This window comes from Condylura cristata, unplaced genomic scaffold (genome assembly GCF_000260355.1).
Source record: "Condylura cristata isolate star-nosed mole 26May11 unplaced genomic scaffold, ConCri1.0 scaffold00015, whole genome shotgun sequence".
Taxonomy (NCBI): Eukaryota; Metazoa; Chordata; class Mammalia; order Eulipotyphla; family Talpidae; genus Condylura; species Condylura cristata.
In genome coordinates this window covers 36,758,200-36,775,636 of record NW_004567116.1, presented here as the reverse complement: position 1 = coordinate 36,775,636, position 17,437 = coordinate 36,758,200, and the positions used below count along the sequence as shown (strand labels likewise).

Below are 17,437 nucleotides of genomic sequence, written 5' to 3'. Positions count from 1 at the left end.
CATATTGGTAGTTATAATTTCTATAATATCCATTGAAAATGGAAATTACATTGTGAATCGTATTCTATTCTATTTATAGACTCACCAGAAGGATCAGTAAAATCTGTATATGGGGATTGTTTTCCTGTAAAGGAAATTCACCCCTATACCTTGTGCATGCTGAGAGCAAAAATGTGTTTCACTTTCTCCCTTATCTCTTGACTCCACCTGGAGGGTGAAAGAAGGGGATTAAGTGGGAGAGAAGCTCTATGCTTTGTGTGAATTGTGTGATGGTGCCTCACAGTATGTATATTGTCCCCCATTTATTCTCCTTCCCTGGGAGGCCCACGCCAGAACCTGCATTGTGGATGAGGTGTCTTCCTGTCAACCATTCATAATTCCCAGCGTGTTGCTCTAAAACCCTGTGGCCAAGGCAAAAGGGGAAGCTACATGGTGGAAAAGTCATGTTCACTTTAGATAGAGTCTTCTGGGAAACATTCCAATGTTCCCTCACCCCAAGTGCTGCTCAGACAAAGCACTAGTTGAAAATCCAGGAGGCAGGGACCTTCTGCACCTTTCTGCACCTTCAATGAAGGTCCCAGAGTGAGACTTAGTAGAAACGATGCAAGGAGGGAGAGTAAGGGAGACGAGGATCTCTCAACCATGTGGCACACGTCAAGTTCTCTTGGCTTCATCCATCTCATTTTCCAGGTGCTTCTGTAACAAACAGCTTTCTTTTTTTTTTGGCAAGATTTATTTATTTATGCATACAAGAACTGGCGCACAAGCCAGAGGTGTGTATGTGGGGATGAGAGGATTCATCAGAGACAGAGTGGGGAACAGAACAGGCAGATTGACAAAGTACACTGCTGAGGGGAGCTGTGGGTAGGTCAGGAGAGCTCTGCTGTGCCATGTGGGTCACTTCCAGGGCCGGGGAGTGAACTTGTGCTGTGGTGGCTGTGGATAGCTTCATAGTACTGTGCTTTACCCAGTTGCACCACCAGGAAGGGCCTTATAATTAAAAGCTTTGACCAACTTTGTGCAGGGGCAGCCTGACAACACCTCTCCTCCTTCCTGGACCTTGAGCCTCTTGTCTCCCATATTGGGCCTTCTCTGTTGAGTCTATTGCCAGATGACCCTTGACACTTGTACATCAGCACCTGTGAGTGCAGGAGATGCATGGCCCCCTGGTTTAGCTTTAACTAGGGGGAGACAGAGCCAGAGGGTACATGAGTCACTGTTTTAACCCTGTGGTTGATCTTGAGATGCAATTTAGAAGGATTATATTAACACCCATTCTGGTTCACTCTCACTGCACCTACACCTGCCTCCCTGCTTGTTTTCAAATAACCAGGAGTGACCCCTCATCAGGGCAGTTGCTGTAACTGGTCTTTCAGGCTGAAACTTTTCACCAGAAGTGGTTTGGCTGCCTCCCTCCCTTTCTTTTAATGTTGGTTCATATTCCTTATTCTAAGGATACTGATCATGACCCTTATTCAATCCTCTTACACACAACAACCAACATCCATAATCCTCTACCCTCTCCATTTTTCTATTCTCCTAGTTCTTATTGTCTTCAAACATAGGGCACATCTTGTTTATTTATTGCACGGTTTGTCTCTCTTTTTTCACCACTCAGTAAAATGAAAACAAAACAAAAAACCAAAAACAAACTCAGATCAAGAGAAGAAAACTAAGGTCACTGGAAAGAAGGGCACCAGATATTGGGGGGGGGGGGTTGGGCAAAACCGTAAAGGGGATAAATTGTATGCATGGTAGTAGGTGGGACCTAGACTTGAGATGAGACCATGATATAGCATGTGCAGATATCAAACTATAGTGCTGCACACACCCCAGATTTATATGACATTATAACCGACGATAATGTGAATAGATATATAAATTAATAAATTAAAAAAGAAAAAAAACATGTAAAATGACAGTACAAAGGATGTAACAATAAAAGTTACCTCCAATGAGAGGCAAGATGAGCATAACATATTACTTTGCATTAGGTTTCATCCCCGCATGATTTTATTTATTTTTTGACTATATTTTCCATCACTGTTCATTTTCTTACATTTGCTTTCTTTTTTCAGGTGTAGGCCCATAGAATTCCACCACCTATGCACCATCACCATAGTCTCTTATGCTCTTTCTGCCCTCATTCTGGTCCCTCTCTCTCCCCTGCAGAATATCTCTGACTTATAGTTGATTGCTTTGTTTTGTTACATTTTTTATAGTTATTTTTCCCCTACTGCATTATTTGGTTCCCCTATCCTCCTATAAGTGAAACCATCTGATATTTTTGTTTTTCTTTCTGACTCATATCTCTTGTATGTAACTCATTTCACGGAGCATAATCCCTTCTAGCTCCATCCATGTTGTGACGAATGGCATTAGTTTATCTTTTTTGATTGCTAAATAGCATTCCATTGTGTATATACCACATCTTCTTGATCCAGTCATCTGTTTTTTGGGTATTTGGGTTCCCTTCACAATTTTAAAGTCATGCTTATATATCCTTATTGCTTGATGCTCACTTCATAGTTTTAAGGTCTAGAGCATTCTGTGAATAAATTAAGATGCGTCAGTGATTAAAAAAATTCAAGGAGGTTATACTTCAGTGTGAAAATACTCACACAAAGCTGAACTTGCAGGCACCAAAAGTAGTGTGAAATTTGCATTACTTCCTGCCTATTTTACCAGGCAACATAACTTTGCTGCTGCCTGGTGAAATAGTTTTGATTAGTATGAATCCTCTTTCTCCGTGGGGTATAGACAGGTTGGAGTAGGTATGGAGTTGGTGGGAGCAGCTAACATAATGAGTGGTTCCTGAGGAGAGACCTGGAGCTTGACAGGGTGTTGGTTTTGGAAAGGTGGAGGAGGGGACAGATTAGAAGGAAAAGTTCACAGATGAAATGTTGAGACTTCTAACGAGAAGACAGATTAGGAGGGATTTAGTTATCACTTTCAGTTTTCTGCCTTTCAACACAGATGGCCAGATTCCTGGAGGAAAATGTAGCCAAGGAGTGGGGTGGGTGGTGGGGCAGTGTTTCTTAGCAAGCAGTTTTTTTTGTTCTCTCAGTTGGTTTAAGGAAAGTTTACGGGCGGTCAGATATTGGTCAGAGGTGAGTGTGCTGAGATTACTGTTCCCAATTATGGGAACACAACTTGAAGTAGGGTTTTCTTGGTAGTATTGAGAGTTTTAGAGATAAAATTGAGATGCACACTTGTCAATGTATCCATTGGAAGATAATTAGTTGAAGTTACTATTTGAATTCTTGCCTGTTTTGTCTAAAATAAGGCCAATGAGACAAAAGGACATTGTTTAAAATGCTGCTTCTGTTTCAAGGGAATAATAGGGGTATGGGTTACAGTCATACCCAGTGCCAGAAACTATTACAAAGGAATTAAATATCCTCAAATGAGTATTAGCAAATAAGTCTAACAGTAGAAAAATTCGTGCACTGAAAACTAGGGGGAATTGTTCCAGGCTGCAAGGATGGTTCAACATGTACCAACCAGTTAATTTGACACTCCACACTGAAAAAGGAAGACACTGATCTCATAAGCACCTGAATGGACTTGAGAAAATTCAACATCCCTTGGTGATAAGGAAATGTCAACATTTGGACATTTAGAACAAATACCTTTTGATGTTCAAAGTTTTAGACACACTAGCTTATTAAAGAGACAGTAAGGATGTTTTAAGTATGTCTGTCGCTTTCTTTGTTCTTTTTTTCTTTGTTCTTTTCCTCAAATTCTATGTCCAACCCACTTGGATTCTACTTTTTATTACATAATTACTTTTTGATGTTTTTCCTGCTTTCACCTCACTCTAGAGCCACTCAAAAGAGGATCTAAGTTTTTTGGAGTAGGAAGTTCAAATTGGGAAAGAAGGATGAATTTTTAGATTCACCCCTCTCAATGAAATTAAAGATAGAAGAAAAAAGAATTCTATGTCTAAGTAATCAAGGTCAAACTGAATACTATTATAAAGTGAACACTCGCATGTAGTCAAAGGTGTGTAGGAATGAAATAGAAACTTGGTTGAGTTCATTAAAATTCACATTTCTTCTAAGTGCTAATTTTGTATATCGTACTCACTTAGAGAAGAGTTAAACTGTATATTTAATTCCCTGGAATTTGAAATTCATGTGAGCATGGGTTAGGAATATATCTGAAACCTAATCCATTGCATGAACAAGAAAGCTTTAAAAGTCATGAGTCCATATTAATTGCAATTGTTTCTATTCTTTACTTAAAACAGGCTGCAGCAACACTAGCATTGGTGGTAGAAGCCTTTTCTCAAAGTATCAGTAGAGCAAGCAAGTAGTTGAAGAAACAAGAAAATGAGAAGGTTGGGGAATGGTCTTAGGAACCCAGTTCATTTGGGAGTAGGGTAAGAGTGAGTAGACAGCTCTGGTCCCTGGAGCCCTGGTATAAGTGCTCACCTCAGGAGCTTTCATGACAGAGAATAAATGGCCTAAGGTCTGGCATGCAACAGGTTGAAATTTATTGCTAATCTTCCATCTGCTCATGAAGACTTGATCTAAGAGGGGTGAGTGAATTAGAATCCTATTGGTGTTTATGTTTCCAGGATCTAGATGAAGTCTGGGCCCATGTTAATTTCCACACTGTCCACACTAGGACACCACTGTTGTACGTGGACAAAGAATGGTAGAGGCCAGAAGCATACATTTGTTTGGTTATAGTGCATGTGTTGGTGAGGACTAGGGAGGAAGGTGACAGTATATGAGTTAGTTAGAGTTCACTAAATGTTATTAGTAAGAGATACCATCCACAAAAATTAATAGATGACCTAATAGAGTAGACATGAGATTAGGAAAGATAGTGACTTGAACTACTTTGGAAAATATGAGAAGAATCTTGAGAATGACAGAACTGGACTTAAGTTTCCCCAAACAAGGAGTGGGAAAGGGTCTTTGAGAAGATGGCAAGAACCTTCTCAGGCAGATGTGAGAGATAGGAGTTGAGGCGGCATTCTGAGGGGGGGGTGGTTTGTGGGATGAACCTCTCTTAGAGTAAAGTACTCTGAAAGTTCTCAGCCCCTGACCTCCTTGGCCTCTCTCTAACTGAAACAATAAAAAACTTCCTACTACTTCCTTTGACCAGTCACATGGCATCTTCAGTTTCTGTAATCTCCCCTCATCTCAAGCCCTGCCCTTGTTGAATTGTGTCTTTTTTGACCTCTTCCCAGAGCTTTATAGAGACACTTCCCTGTCTCAAGGCTGGTGATAGGGCTCCCAGTATCTCTAGTGGTAAAGTGATTTCTCCCATCACTTGGAGGGTAGTAATAGGAGTTGATTTCCATTCCCAGAAATTGAAAAAGAGGCACAAAAAGGGATAATTTGGCATGGAAAAAACAACATTAGTGTCAATTAAGCATAAGATTTGCTCCTGTTCTTCTAGTTATTCTGAGATACTCCTTCCTCAGAAGTAATGAATATTTGTCTCCATTTCTTCAAAACTACCTGCTTACAAATTTTTTCGCTTTCAGTATATGAGTTGCCAGTACCCCAAGCTCCCCATTTCTCCCCTGTATTCCAGGTTGTTACATGGTATTTGACAATGATGCTAAAATAATCACTGAATGACTGAATTAGTGAACAAATACACTAGCAAATAGATGGCCCACCTCAAGAAATGTCTTCTAAATGCATGTTCCATGCCCAATAATGCCTTTCTTTTCCTCATTTCAATTTTAAAATTGAGGTGTGAACACAGAAAGACCTTAGGGATACAGCTCTTGTCAATGTTACTACTTAATGGCCTTGACTGTTTTAACAAATGAATAAACTGTATGTGATGAATTCAAAAACTTCAAATCTCTTTTCCACCTATTATTGGTTTGTGCCACTTAACAAATGACTTACTGAGTCTTACTTTTTTGTGTGTGAAGTAGGGAAAGCAATGAGTTCCTGGAGTGTAATGTTCAACATATACATGTAAATATATATAAAATGTTATATATAAAGTGTTTACTACAATTTCTGTTATAAAGCAGATGTGTAATCAATATTAGGCTAATTCCTCTGTGACTGTGTTATGTTCAGATCCATGATGTTCCTGGAAAACCACTGGCCATTTAGAATCCAGTCTCTTTGTCAATTACTATTCCAGTAAGTTTCCACAAGTAATCATTCTAAGTAGATTAATTAAGTTGATTGTTCTCCATTTGTTTTTAAAGATTTATTATTTATTTAGGCATACATGAACTGGGGTATAAGCCAGCAGTGTAGGGTTGAGAGGATTCACTAGAGACAGAATGGGGAGCAGAACAGGCAGATATACTGAAATACACTGCTAAGGAGAGCAGTGGGTGAGACAGGAGAGATTTGCTGTGTCATGTGGGTCACCTCCCTGGCTGAGGATTGAACTCATGCTACAGTGGCTGCAGATAGCTTCATGAGGCTGTGCTTTAACCCCTGGGCCACCACTCTACTTACCCCCATTAAGTAGAGTATTCTTAACTACTGGTTTGACCACTCTGATCACCACCCCCTGTGAAGAGGATGGAGTTTGTGTGATGCTGTGATCAGGATCTTTAACAATCAGGAAAAACCTCCATGTGTAGCCCTTCCTCTCCCTTCCCCATAATCCCTATGCATCAACCACCTTTGGCTGAAAATGTTACAGAGCACAACCATTTCTCATGGTGATTCCTGTTTTCAGTCTTCACCTTCTGATAATTCTAAAGTTTCAGTATCATCTCTTACTGTTTTTCCAGATACATATAATGTTTTATTCACAACTGTCCATTCTGAAGTACATGCAAAAGTAGCTTTGAATATATGGAAAGGTGTAACTTTAGTAAATGGGGAACATATCCTACTTATATCCTTTTCATCTTTGTATGTATCTTATTTACATGTTCACAGAAGATGGAGAGTCTGGAATATGATGAAAACATCTGGTGTCTTCACAGGGAATATTACCAAAAAAATCTATTTTCCTCGGCCTCTGTGAATAGGAAGTGAGGTCTCAGGTGGTCTCGCGGGTATGATTACCTTAAATCACACTGGTGTTAGTCACACAGTCTTCAGGCTGCTGGGGATCCCTGGTCTTGAGGACAGACACATGTGGATTTCCATACCCTTCTTCATTTCCTACGTCATCAACCTGCTTGGAAATAACTTGCTCATTTTCATTATCCTCACGAAGCGCAGCCTCCACGAGCCCATGTATCTCTTCCTCTGCATGCTGGGTGGGGCAGACGTGGTCCTCGCCACGTGTATAGTACCTCAGGCCTTGGCCATTTTCTGGTTCCATGCTGGGGAGATCTCCCTGGATCGCTGTGTCAGTCAGGTATTTTTCTACTCTTCCATTTTCATCTCAGAATCGGGGATCTTGCTGGTGATGGCATTTGATCGCTACATTGCCATCTGCTATCCGCTGAGATACACCACGATTCTCACACATGCACTGATTGGGAAAATTGGTGTCTCCATTGTTCTGAGAAGTTTTTGTGCAATGTTCCCCATAATATTTCTTCTGAAGAGAATGAATTTCTGCAGAAGTAACATTCTTCCACACACCTTTTGTGAACACATTGGCTTGGCTAAATATGCTTGTGATGATATTCGAGTGAACATCTGGTATGGACTTTTTGTCATTATATCAACGGTGACCATAGATGTCCTGTTAATTTTTGTTTCCTATATGATGATTCTTCATGCTGTCTTCCACATGAGCTCCAAAAATGCTCGCCACAAAGCTCTCAACACATGTGGCTCCCACGTCTGCATCATCATGCTCTTTTATGTGCCTGCGATTTTCACAAGTCTTTTTCAGCGATTTGGACGACACCTTCCACCTCATGTCCACATCTTGTTGGCAAATATTTTTGTTCTTGTTCCACCGATGGTTAACCCCATCATTTATGGGATCAAGACTAAGCAAATCAGAGAGCAGGTGGTGCATATATTTTTCCCAAGGCAGAAATAATGTTGGAACAGGAATAGAGTTTTCAACACCTGTAACTGTCAATGTCTGTGTAATGGATTTAGGGTGTAGGGGGGTCAGTGGTAACAGTAGAGTCTGGCAAGCGACTTTTATCCCTAGAGCTTATCAGGTAGTTTGCAGGAGTTATGTCTTCCATTGGCAAAACACCCTCTGAAGGCTTTGTCATGTTTAGTATTAGTGTAAATTTGGATTAGTGCAAATTTGACCTTGAAGGATGAGTTTGGAAGTGTCCCCTTTCCAATTTTTGGGATGAGTTTGAGAAGCATTGTCAACAGTGCTGGCTCAAATGTTTCATAGAATTTGCCAGTGAAGAGGTCTGATATGGAGTTTTCTGTATTGGAAGGTTTCTGAGTCTGATACAGTGCTTTACCCATCAGCAACCTCTAATTATTTTTAATGTTCTTTCCTTTAGCCTTTATACTTATGGTAGCTTTCCCTTTTTCTCTTGGGTTGTATTGCTCTGGCTTAATTACAGGTTTTCCTAAATCTTTCTGCTGTGTCATCACTTTTCATGCATGTGCTAGTCATCTGTCCACCATTCAGGGGTCATTGCCTTTTTTGGGGGGTCATAATTAGTTTGTAAATATGTGGAGGAGTAAGTCTGGTCTCCTCTCTAATGCCATTTTGTTGAACTCCCATCTTCTCACATCTTAAGTGTGGGCTGCACAGATGCTTTCTTTCTTAAGGAGTATAGTGTGGAAGGGGGGAAAAGAGTAATTTTATTGTGGGGAAGTCTAATACACACATCAATGGGAATGAAGTCAGCACCAACAGTGATGATTCAGGTTATAGTGTAATCTCTCAAATGATGTGATTAAAAACAGCAATTTACTCTGTATCTTCCTTTGAATAGCCCATAACCTTAAAAATAATCATAAAGAAAACACCAGACAAATCTCAATTGAGGGACATCTTACAAAATACTTCACTAATACTGATCAAAACTGTCAAGAGTATCAAAAACAAGGAAAGTCTGAGAAACTGTGACAGCCTGAGGAGAAATGATTGCCAAATGTGATGTTGTATCCTGGATGGAATCTGGAATAGAAAAGCGGGCATAAGGTAAAAACAAAAGAATTCTGAATGAAATACAGATATTAATACTAATGCATTAATGTTGGCTGGCTAATTGTAACACATGTATCAAATTAATGAAGGATATTAATAATAGGAGAAATTGTCTATGGTGACTATGCACTAAATTTGTAAATAAATAATTTATATATTAGTTTCCAAATATGTATCTTGATTGAAAATGAGATTAATATTGCTAATTTACATTGGGGGAAAAAAAGCAATTGCAATAAAGTAAAAATGAAAACCAATGAACAACCATAAACCAGAGACATTCTATGGGGGTGGAGAGGGGAATAAGATCAAAACTGGGGTGGGAAGAGAGCATGGAATGATGGTGATGGCACAGGGGTGAAACGGTGTTGGGCAATCCAGGTGACTGCAACTAAATTGAAGGAATGTACGAAATGAAGAATGATTAAAAGAAAAAAAACATTAAAAAAAAGAAAAAAATATTTACTAATTTCCATTCAAATGGAAAGTGGACTATTTCACAACAGTGGAGTTTTGGTAAAGAAATGCATGTCATATACACTCTAAGGAAGGCATGATGATGGAGGAGTGGATAGTATAGACATGACTGACCATTAAGTCTAAAATCTGTTGTCCATTAACTTACTCTGTGGTGTTTAGACAAATGCAGAGATCCTCTGCTCCTTGATGCCTGTTCCTCAAAGTTCTGTGACTCATCTTTTTCGCCTCTGATGTCTTCATTTGAAGGCAGGCAGGTGGCTTTCTAACTGTAGTTCAATGAAATTTCAGCCTGAAGTTACAGGCTTCTGAGGCATAAGGTAGATAGCTGAAAATATTAGAACTTGCCTGGAGTGAAGTGGGTAGATGGGAGCAGAGTCTGTAAAAGTTAGTTGCAGGTAAGTATTTCCAAACCTTCCATATAGGGACATCATGTTGGTAGTTGAAGCTGGCTAACCAGGAGTATTTCCACCTAAGGAATTGGCAAACACTATAAAAAAAGAGTTTCGCCCCCCCCCCCAAAAAAGTTTAATTGGCACCACTGGAGCAAAGTCACAGATATGGACTATTTCAATATAGTGGAAAATGCTGCTGGGAGGGGTTGATGGGGAGACTCTGAGCTGGAGGACACATTCTAGCTCAGTAAGGTGCCTTGAATAACTCCAAAAAAAGTTCCACCTTTGCACCAGGTCCTGATGACTGTGAACACTTTAGGCATTGAAGACTCAGATGACTCTTCCGACCGTGTAAGATTATTTAAAAAACACATTCCTTAAAAGAGCTCTTTGTAATTTTGACACATTTAAGATGAAATTTGTATATCTTTTCATATTTTAGAGACTTAAATAATGAGTTTAATAGCTAATGTGAAACATGGCATTAAAATGTCAATGCCTTTAACATATGTATGTGAATCAGAATATAAGAAGGAAATAATCTCCATGCTTCTCTCCTTTTGTTGCCAGGAAATCTACAGTAAGTGTTCAGTTACCACATCATCTTCTATCTTTTTGCTGGTAAAATATCTCTACCCTTTAAAAATATTATATGTGCTTTATCTTTGTTAAATTCATCCAAGGAATTGTGATGTACAGATTTGTCTGATGAAAAATTCATAAATTTCTACTTTAAATGATCACGTGAGCTTACTCAGAAAGACTTCATACCTACTTGAGAATATTATTTTCCCATTAAATACTTATTATGAATAGAATGTATAAATATAAAATCTACATAAATTTCAATAAAAGTTTTAAGTAGATTCAGCCAAATATGATCTATAGTCATATAGATTGAAATGCCAATATTTGGCCACGTTAATTCTCGTCTCTTTGTTTCTCTTGTTCCCCCTCTTATGTTTTGCTGTGCTGTTTCAGTAAAATACCCAGAGATCTGTAAATATTTATCCTGTGATATCTAAGGACACAGACACTCTTTGAAATGTGAGTGTAATTATAAAATCCATGATATTTAGGCCCTCCCTGGTGGCTCAGCGGGTTAAAGCACAGCACTGAGAATCTAAAGCCACTTCCGCATGAGTTTGATTCCCACCTGCCCCGGATGTGACCACATGGTGTGGCAGACCTCTCCTGACTCACCCGCTGCTCCCGTCAGCAGTATACTTCGTTGATCTGCCTGTTCTGTTCCCCACTCTGTCTCTGGTGAAGCCTCTCACTGCCTCTGAGCCTCTGGCCTGTACCCCAGTTCTGTATGCACAAATAAATAAATAAATCTTAAAAAAAAACCATGATATTTAATATTGATACAATGTTATAACCCAATATAAATTCAGATTCAAAATCTTAACCCAATATAAGTTCAGATTCAAAATCTACCCGATGTCCCCAAATTCTTTATCATAGCAATTATTTTTTTCCAATTTAGGACCACACATTATATTAAGTTGTCATACATATATTTATGCTTTTTATTTATTTTTAACAATTTATTTATTTATTCATACAGAACTGGGTACAAGCCAGAGGTGCAGGGATGATGAGAGGCTACATCAGAGAGCGGGGAGCAGAACAGGCAGTCTGATGAAGTACACTGCTGAGGGGAGCAGCTGGCAGGTCAGGAGAGGCCTGCCACACCATGTGGATCACCTCTGGGGCCATGGATCACACTGTAGAGTTGCAGCCAGCTTGCAGTGCTGCATCCCAACCTGTTGCAGGGAGGGCCTATGCTTTTTAAATCTGGATTAAACTTTTATTGTCTTTCACAACAATAATTTTTAAATTATTTTTAAAGATTTATCTATTTATGTATGCAAGAGCTGGGTGTAGGCCAGAGGTGCAGGATTCCCCAGAGACAGTGGGGAGCAAAACAGACAGATCTACTGAAATATACTGCTGAGGGGAGCAGCAGGCGAGACAGGAGATGTCTGCTGCATCATTATCAGTCAGCTCCCTGGCTGGGGATCAAATTCATGCTGTAGTGAGTTTGTACTAAGACTTAACCCCTTGCACCAACAGGGAAGCCTGATAATGACATTTTAAAATAATACAGCTCCATATTTTGTATAATGTTCCTCAATGTGGGCATATTTGTCATGATAAGATTAAGATTGTACATATTTGATCAGAATTCTATGTAAGTATACCATGTTCCCATCCTATCACATCAGCAGGTACTTGAATCAATTTTTACTTTGACGGCATTTTCAACTCAATTTTCCCCACTCTATGTATTAGTATTCTATTGTAAGTAAACTTATGCTTTTTTGGTTTTAGTACTAGTGTGTACTCATAGATTCTTTTTTTGTTCAATAGCTTGTATGATGTGTCATTATTTGCTTTGGTGCTGAAATCGTCGCAGAGTTGACTAATGAGTGCTTCACCAAAATAGCTCTTGTAATCATTGCCATGTCCCTATAATTTCTTTGAATACCTCCTTACATTTTAGCACAAGGTATTTCAGAATCAGCTTATAATTTTCTACCTCAGTCTTGTCTTGGAATAAACATCATCACCAAGATCTCTTACCTAATTTTAGTGGTGATTAATATAGAGAAAACTGGTTTGATGATTTGATGGTATGTATGGTATATATTTCTCATGTGCTCATTGCTCCAGGATTTTTCATTTTATCTATCAGGTTTAGGGAGAACAAAAGCTTTTTGTTTTTTCTACCTGAACCATTCATTTATAATATTAGCTCTAATTCCAGTGTATCACAGTAGGAGTAGAGTTCTTCTAAATTAGCATTTTACATAACTTTGACTAGAATTCTATCATTTTTACATAATATACAGGCACTGATGTTGGTTAGAGATAGCTGCTTCTCCACTTCAACTGTCTGTGCTATTTACTTGTTCTATCTAAAAAATAAAACTATATGAACATGATATATAAAAGTGACAATTTTTCCACCTAGAGGCACTTAACTGATTAAGATAACTGAAAATTAAATGTAGATTATTTGGTAGTCAAAGGAAAAAAGAGTGTAGCAGACTTTGATGACTGATATTGACTCCAACAGGTAATGTAAATATATTTTAAAAAGACATTAAAATATGTGGAATCTAGAAAAATAAAACAAAGGGTCAGATCAAACCAAACTGAAAAATTCACACTTGAAAGATGACTGTGGAATGGGGGCAACTAGAGGAGGGGAGTAAGGGAGGCTGGCAGGAAGGAGAACAGTGAGGGGTGTGGGCACATGGGCTGTGGGGCTGGACTGTGGGGTGGGGGCGGGGGGACACCGCCGCAACACTGTTGAAGGGAGAATCCTGCACTTCTATAATGGAAACAGTGATGTAAGCCAACATTAACTCAATATAAAACCATAGTGCAAAAAAAAAATTAAAATATACTCATGTATTTAAAACATTACTCTATTACAAATTCAAAAGTTTAAGTGACTTCAAATGTAAAGTATATGTGTTTAATTTCAAGTTTGTATAAATGCCAAAGGAATGTATTTGTTATAATCAGTGTTCAAAAAAATTTACATGTTGATTTGGAGTTACTTGTGCTGACTAAAAAGGAATTAATATCTCTAATTCCCATGAAATGGAACCAGGAATATCTGAAGTATTAGTATACAGATAGAGTAACAGTTTATTCATTGATAAGAAAATACCTGTGCCCAGGTATTAATCCAGGGGTAGTGTTGTGCAAGAAGGGGTGGTGTGGGCAGAATGGAAAGCCATAATGAAGCAAACCAAATGTGTGCATCAGAAAGGGTGTTGTCGAGAGGACAGCTTTCTGTCTTTGCTCCCTGGAGGAACAGCCATCCCTGAGGGCTTTGGGCAAATGTGTAAAAGCTTAGGTCCTTGGCTGCCATCATTCCAATTCCTATTGCAATAATGTCATTTTAGCTCACAAGAACGCCATCTAAGGAGGTGAGTGACTTTTTTTCTCTATGGCAAATTCATAGGTAAAGACCTGCTCCTGATTAGATTTATGGGGCATGCAGTAGAGACTGAAAAATAACAGGACCTAGGACATTTTTTGGTGAGATGGACCCCGTTAGAAAGAATAGAGCAGGTGTGTGGTGGAAATATTTTGTGAATTTATGGTGTGCTTCAGTGTGTCAGGTTCTGTAAATGCACAAAGGAGAAACATATTACTCAGGTAACAGAAAATTTACATTTGATTGGGAGATTATTGATAGGTAATCAGTTATGTTCTTATCCATGAAAATAGATACCCTGAATCGAACATTTAGTAAAACGGGTAAAGGATAACTTAAAGTGAGATATGTCATACAGGCAGAGAGAAGTGTCCTGAATAGGGATAACCCTTTCAGCAGAACAAAGTTGGGATATTATCTCCAAGATGATGAGGACATCTGGATCAGAGCTATGGAAATCTTGTCGATATACATATATATAACATAATTGTTGTTCATTTTTGTAAATCTTTGCTTTCTCCTTTGAGGTGTAGTTCCCCTAAAATTCCCACCACCAAGTCACTCTTGAACCATCAATATGTCCCTTGGTAACTTCAGATAAATACTCATTTTTAAAAACATGAATACTGAGGGCCCTCCCTGGTGGCGCAGCGGGTTAAAGCACTGCACTGAGAAACTAAAGCCACTTCCACATGAGTTCGATCCCCGCCTGCCCCGGAGGCGACCACATGGCGAGGCAGACCTCTCCTGACCCGCCCGCTGCTCCCCTCAGCAGTGTATTTCGTCGATCTGCCTGTTCTGCTCCCCGCTCTGTCTCTGGTGAATCCTCTCACCCCTCTGCATCTCTGGCCTGTACCCCAGTTCTGTACGAATAAATAAATAAATCTTTAAAAAAAAAAACATGAATACTGAATGCTTTATTTCTCTCATGTTTCTGTATTAGTTTTATTTTGTATAATTAAGATATACCTCTGTTTTCTGCAATAACATGAATAGTTGCTTTATTTTGTGATTAAAATGTTAATAGAGAACAATTTTTTGTTTATCTTTACATATAATATAGCTCCTGGCATTCTTTGTATTGATTGGGATCAGGTAGATGCCAAAGGTGTTGACAATATCAGAAAATCTGTGAATATAACTTACACTTTACTCTGTCTCTGCTCCTAGATGGTAGAGTCTCATGTGGTCTCACCGGATATGGTTGCCTCAAACCGCAGTGCTCTGAGCCATACAGTCTTCCACTTATTGGGCGTTCCTGGCCTGGAGGAACAGCACAGGTGGATTTCCATCCCCTTCTTCATTTCCTATGTCATCGCTCTGCTCGGGAACAGCCTGCTCATCTGTATTATCCTCACAAAGCGTAGCCTCCATGAGCCCATGTACCTTTTCCTCTGCATGTTGTCTGGAACGGATATTGTCCTCTCCACGTGCATTGTACCTCAGGCCTTGGCTATCTTCTGGTTCCATGCTGGGGCCATCTCCCTGGATTGTTGCATCAGCCAGGTATTCTTTCTGTCTTCTACTTTTGTCTATGAGTCAGGGATCTTGCTAGTGATGGCTTTTGACCGCTACATTGCCATCTGCTACCCGCTGAGATACACCACTCTTCTCACACACTCACTGATTGGGAAAATTGGCCTGATTCTCTTTCTGAGAAGTTATGGTACAGTTTTCCCCATAATATTTCTTCTGAAAAGACTAACATTCTGCAAAAGCAACATACTCCCAAACACCGCTTGTAAACACATTGTCTTGGCCCGTATTTCCTGTGATGACATCCGAATAAACATCTGGTATGGGCTTTTTGTCCTCATGTCAACCTTGGTGGTAGATGTTGTGTTAATTTTTATTTCTTACGTGTTGATTCTCTGTGCTGTGTTCCGCATCCCTTCCCGAGAGGCGCGCCACAAAGCTCTCAATACATGTGGCTCCCACGTCTGCGTCATCATCCTCTTCTATGCACCCGCCATCTTCTCAGTCCTCACTCAGCGGTTTGGACAGCACATCTCACCTCATGTCAAAGTTCTGCTAGCCAATGTCTATATTCTGGTTCCGCCTATGCTGAATCCTGTTATTTATGGGATCAAGACCAAACAGATCAGGGATAAAGTGATTCAGGTATTCTTTACAAAACAGGCCTGAATATGATGATGAAAGCTAACATTGCATTTTTCTCTATAATCCTCGCTATGTATGAGGTTCACCTTACCATCAGGATGTGTGAACAATATAATTGAGAAACTAGTTAAATAACTACAGATACTGGTGTCTCTACAGCAATAGCATTGGGGCAATTTTAGTTCTCAATGCTTTGAAAACCTCTAATCAGCCATTAGGTGTCAGTGTCTTCAGATGATTAGTATTCTCATTTGTAAAGTTGAAAACTAGATCAGTTCACCTCTAAGTTACTTACCCCTCTATAACTTAAGACTGGATATTGGTATAATATAAACTATAGCTTTTCCTGGATAGTTGCTGAAATACTCTTTTTTTTTAAACATAAATATATCATCTTTATATAAACATGGTATAAAATATTATATTTGTCTGCAGCTTGCCTGACTGAAATACTCTTTTCTGACATGTTTTAAGCTTTAAATATATTTTTTTTATTCCTCTATGCATGTATTTTGCATATTCAAATTTTTGTTTCTCACAAATTATTACAAAATAATCATCTGTATCTTGTAATTTTAGCAAAAAAATTTCTTACGGTTGCAACATTTTTATTTAAACTGCTAAGCATTTATAAATCAATATTTAACTATAGTCTACTTCTGGACTAAAGTACATTATATATAATAAATATCAAGCAATGTTAACCTAAAATTTTCATGAACTTTAAAAATATTTCTGTAGTCTCTCCTCACTCCCCCAGAATATTTACTACTATGTATCCAGTATGGTTTCTTTTGTAATATCCTTGGTATTTTCTGCACTTCTTCAATATGTGTTTAGACCTTTCATCAGTTTGAAATGTTTTTTGTCATTATCACCTTGAGCCTGCTTTCTGTTCCACTCTTCTCTCCTTTCTTAGTGTATTTACATTAGGTAATATGAATGTGTCTAGTATATTTTATTACATTTATTTTTGCTGTGATTTTTTAATTGTCATACTTAATTTTTGTTATTTCTACAAAGCTATCTCCCACTTTGTAAAATCTGCTATATAACTCATCCCTTAAATGCTTATCATCAGATAACCATGCCTTACAGTTCAATAATATTCGTTTAATATTTTTTCCAGATTCTAATGTTCTGGATAAATTTTCATATTTTCAAGTAACTTTACCATATTTTATTCTCCTAAAGAAAATTCTAGAATCTTTGGTCACTGCAGTCATCTGTCAGCCTGCTTTTCAGCTATTTTCTTGATCACTGATAGTAAAGATTCATCTTCTTATATATAGCAGTTTTTCATATTAAACTTGATCTTCTAATACTACTAATAAAAATCCTATGGAGGTTGCAGGTAGTGTTATCTTCCACCAGAAATGCTTACTTTATGACCCCTTATGCAGAGAAGTTGATCAAAAAAGTCCAAATGAGGCCTGGCTTAAGTAAA

The 17,437-nt window shown here is 38.6% G+C and overlaps 2 protein-coding genes across 2 annotated transcripts; both read left to right on the top strand.

Annotated features, from left to right (window-relative positions):
* Positions 1 to 7,005: 7,005 nt before the first annotated feature.
* On the top strand, positions 7,006 to 7,950 carry LOC101631276 (olfactory receptor 52B4-like). The gene has a single exon (XM_004683682.1). The coding sequence runs from the start codon at positions 7,006 to 7,008 to the stop codon at positions 7,948 to 7,950; it is 945 nt and encodes a 314-aa protein (XP_004683739.1).
* Positions 7,951 to 15,069: 7,119 nt separating this feature from the next.
* On the top strand, positions 15,070 to 16,014 carry LOC101631040 (olfactory receptor 52B4-like). The gene has a single exon (XM_004683681.1). It carries the CDS (start codon positions 15,070 to 15,072, stop codon positions 16,012 to 16,014), a length of 945 nt encoding a protein of 314 aa, XP_004683738.1.
* Positions 16,015 to 17,437: the final 1,423 nt, after the last annotated feature.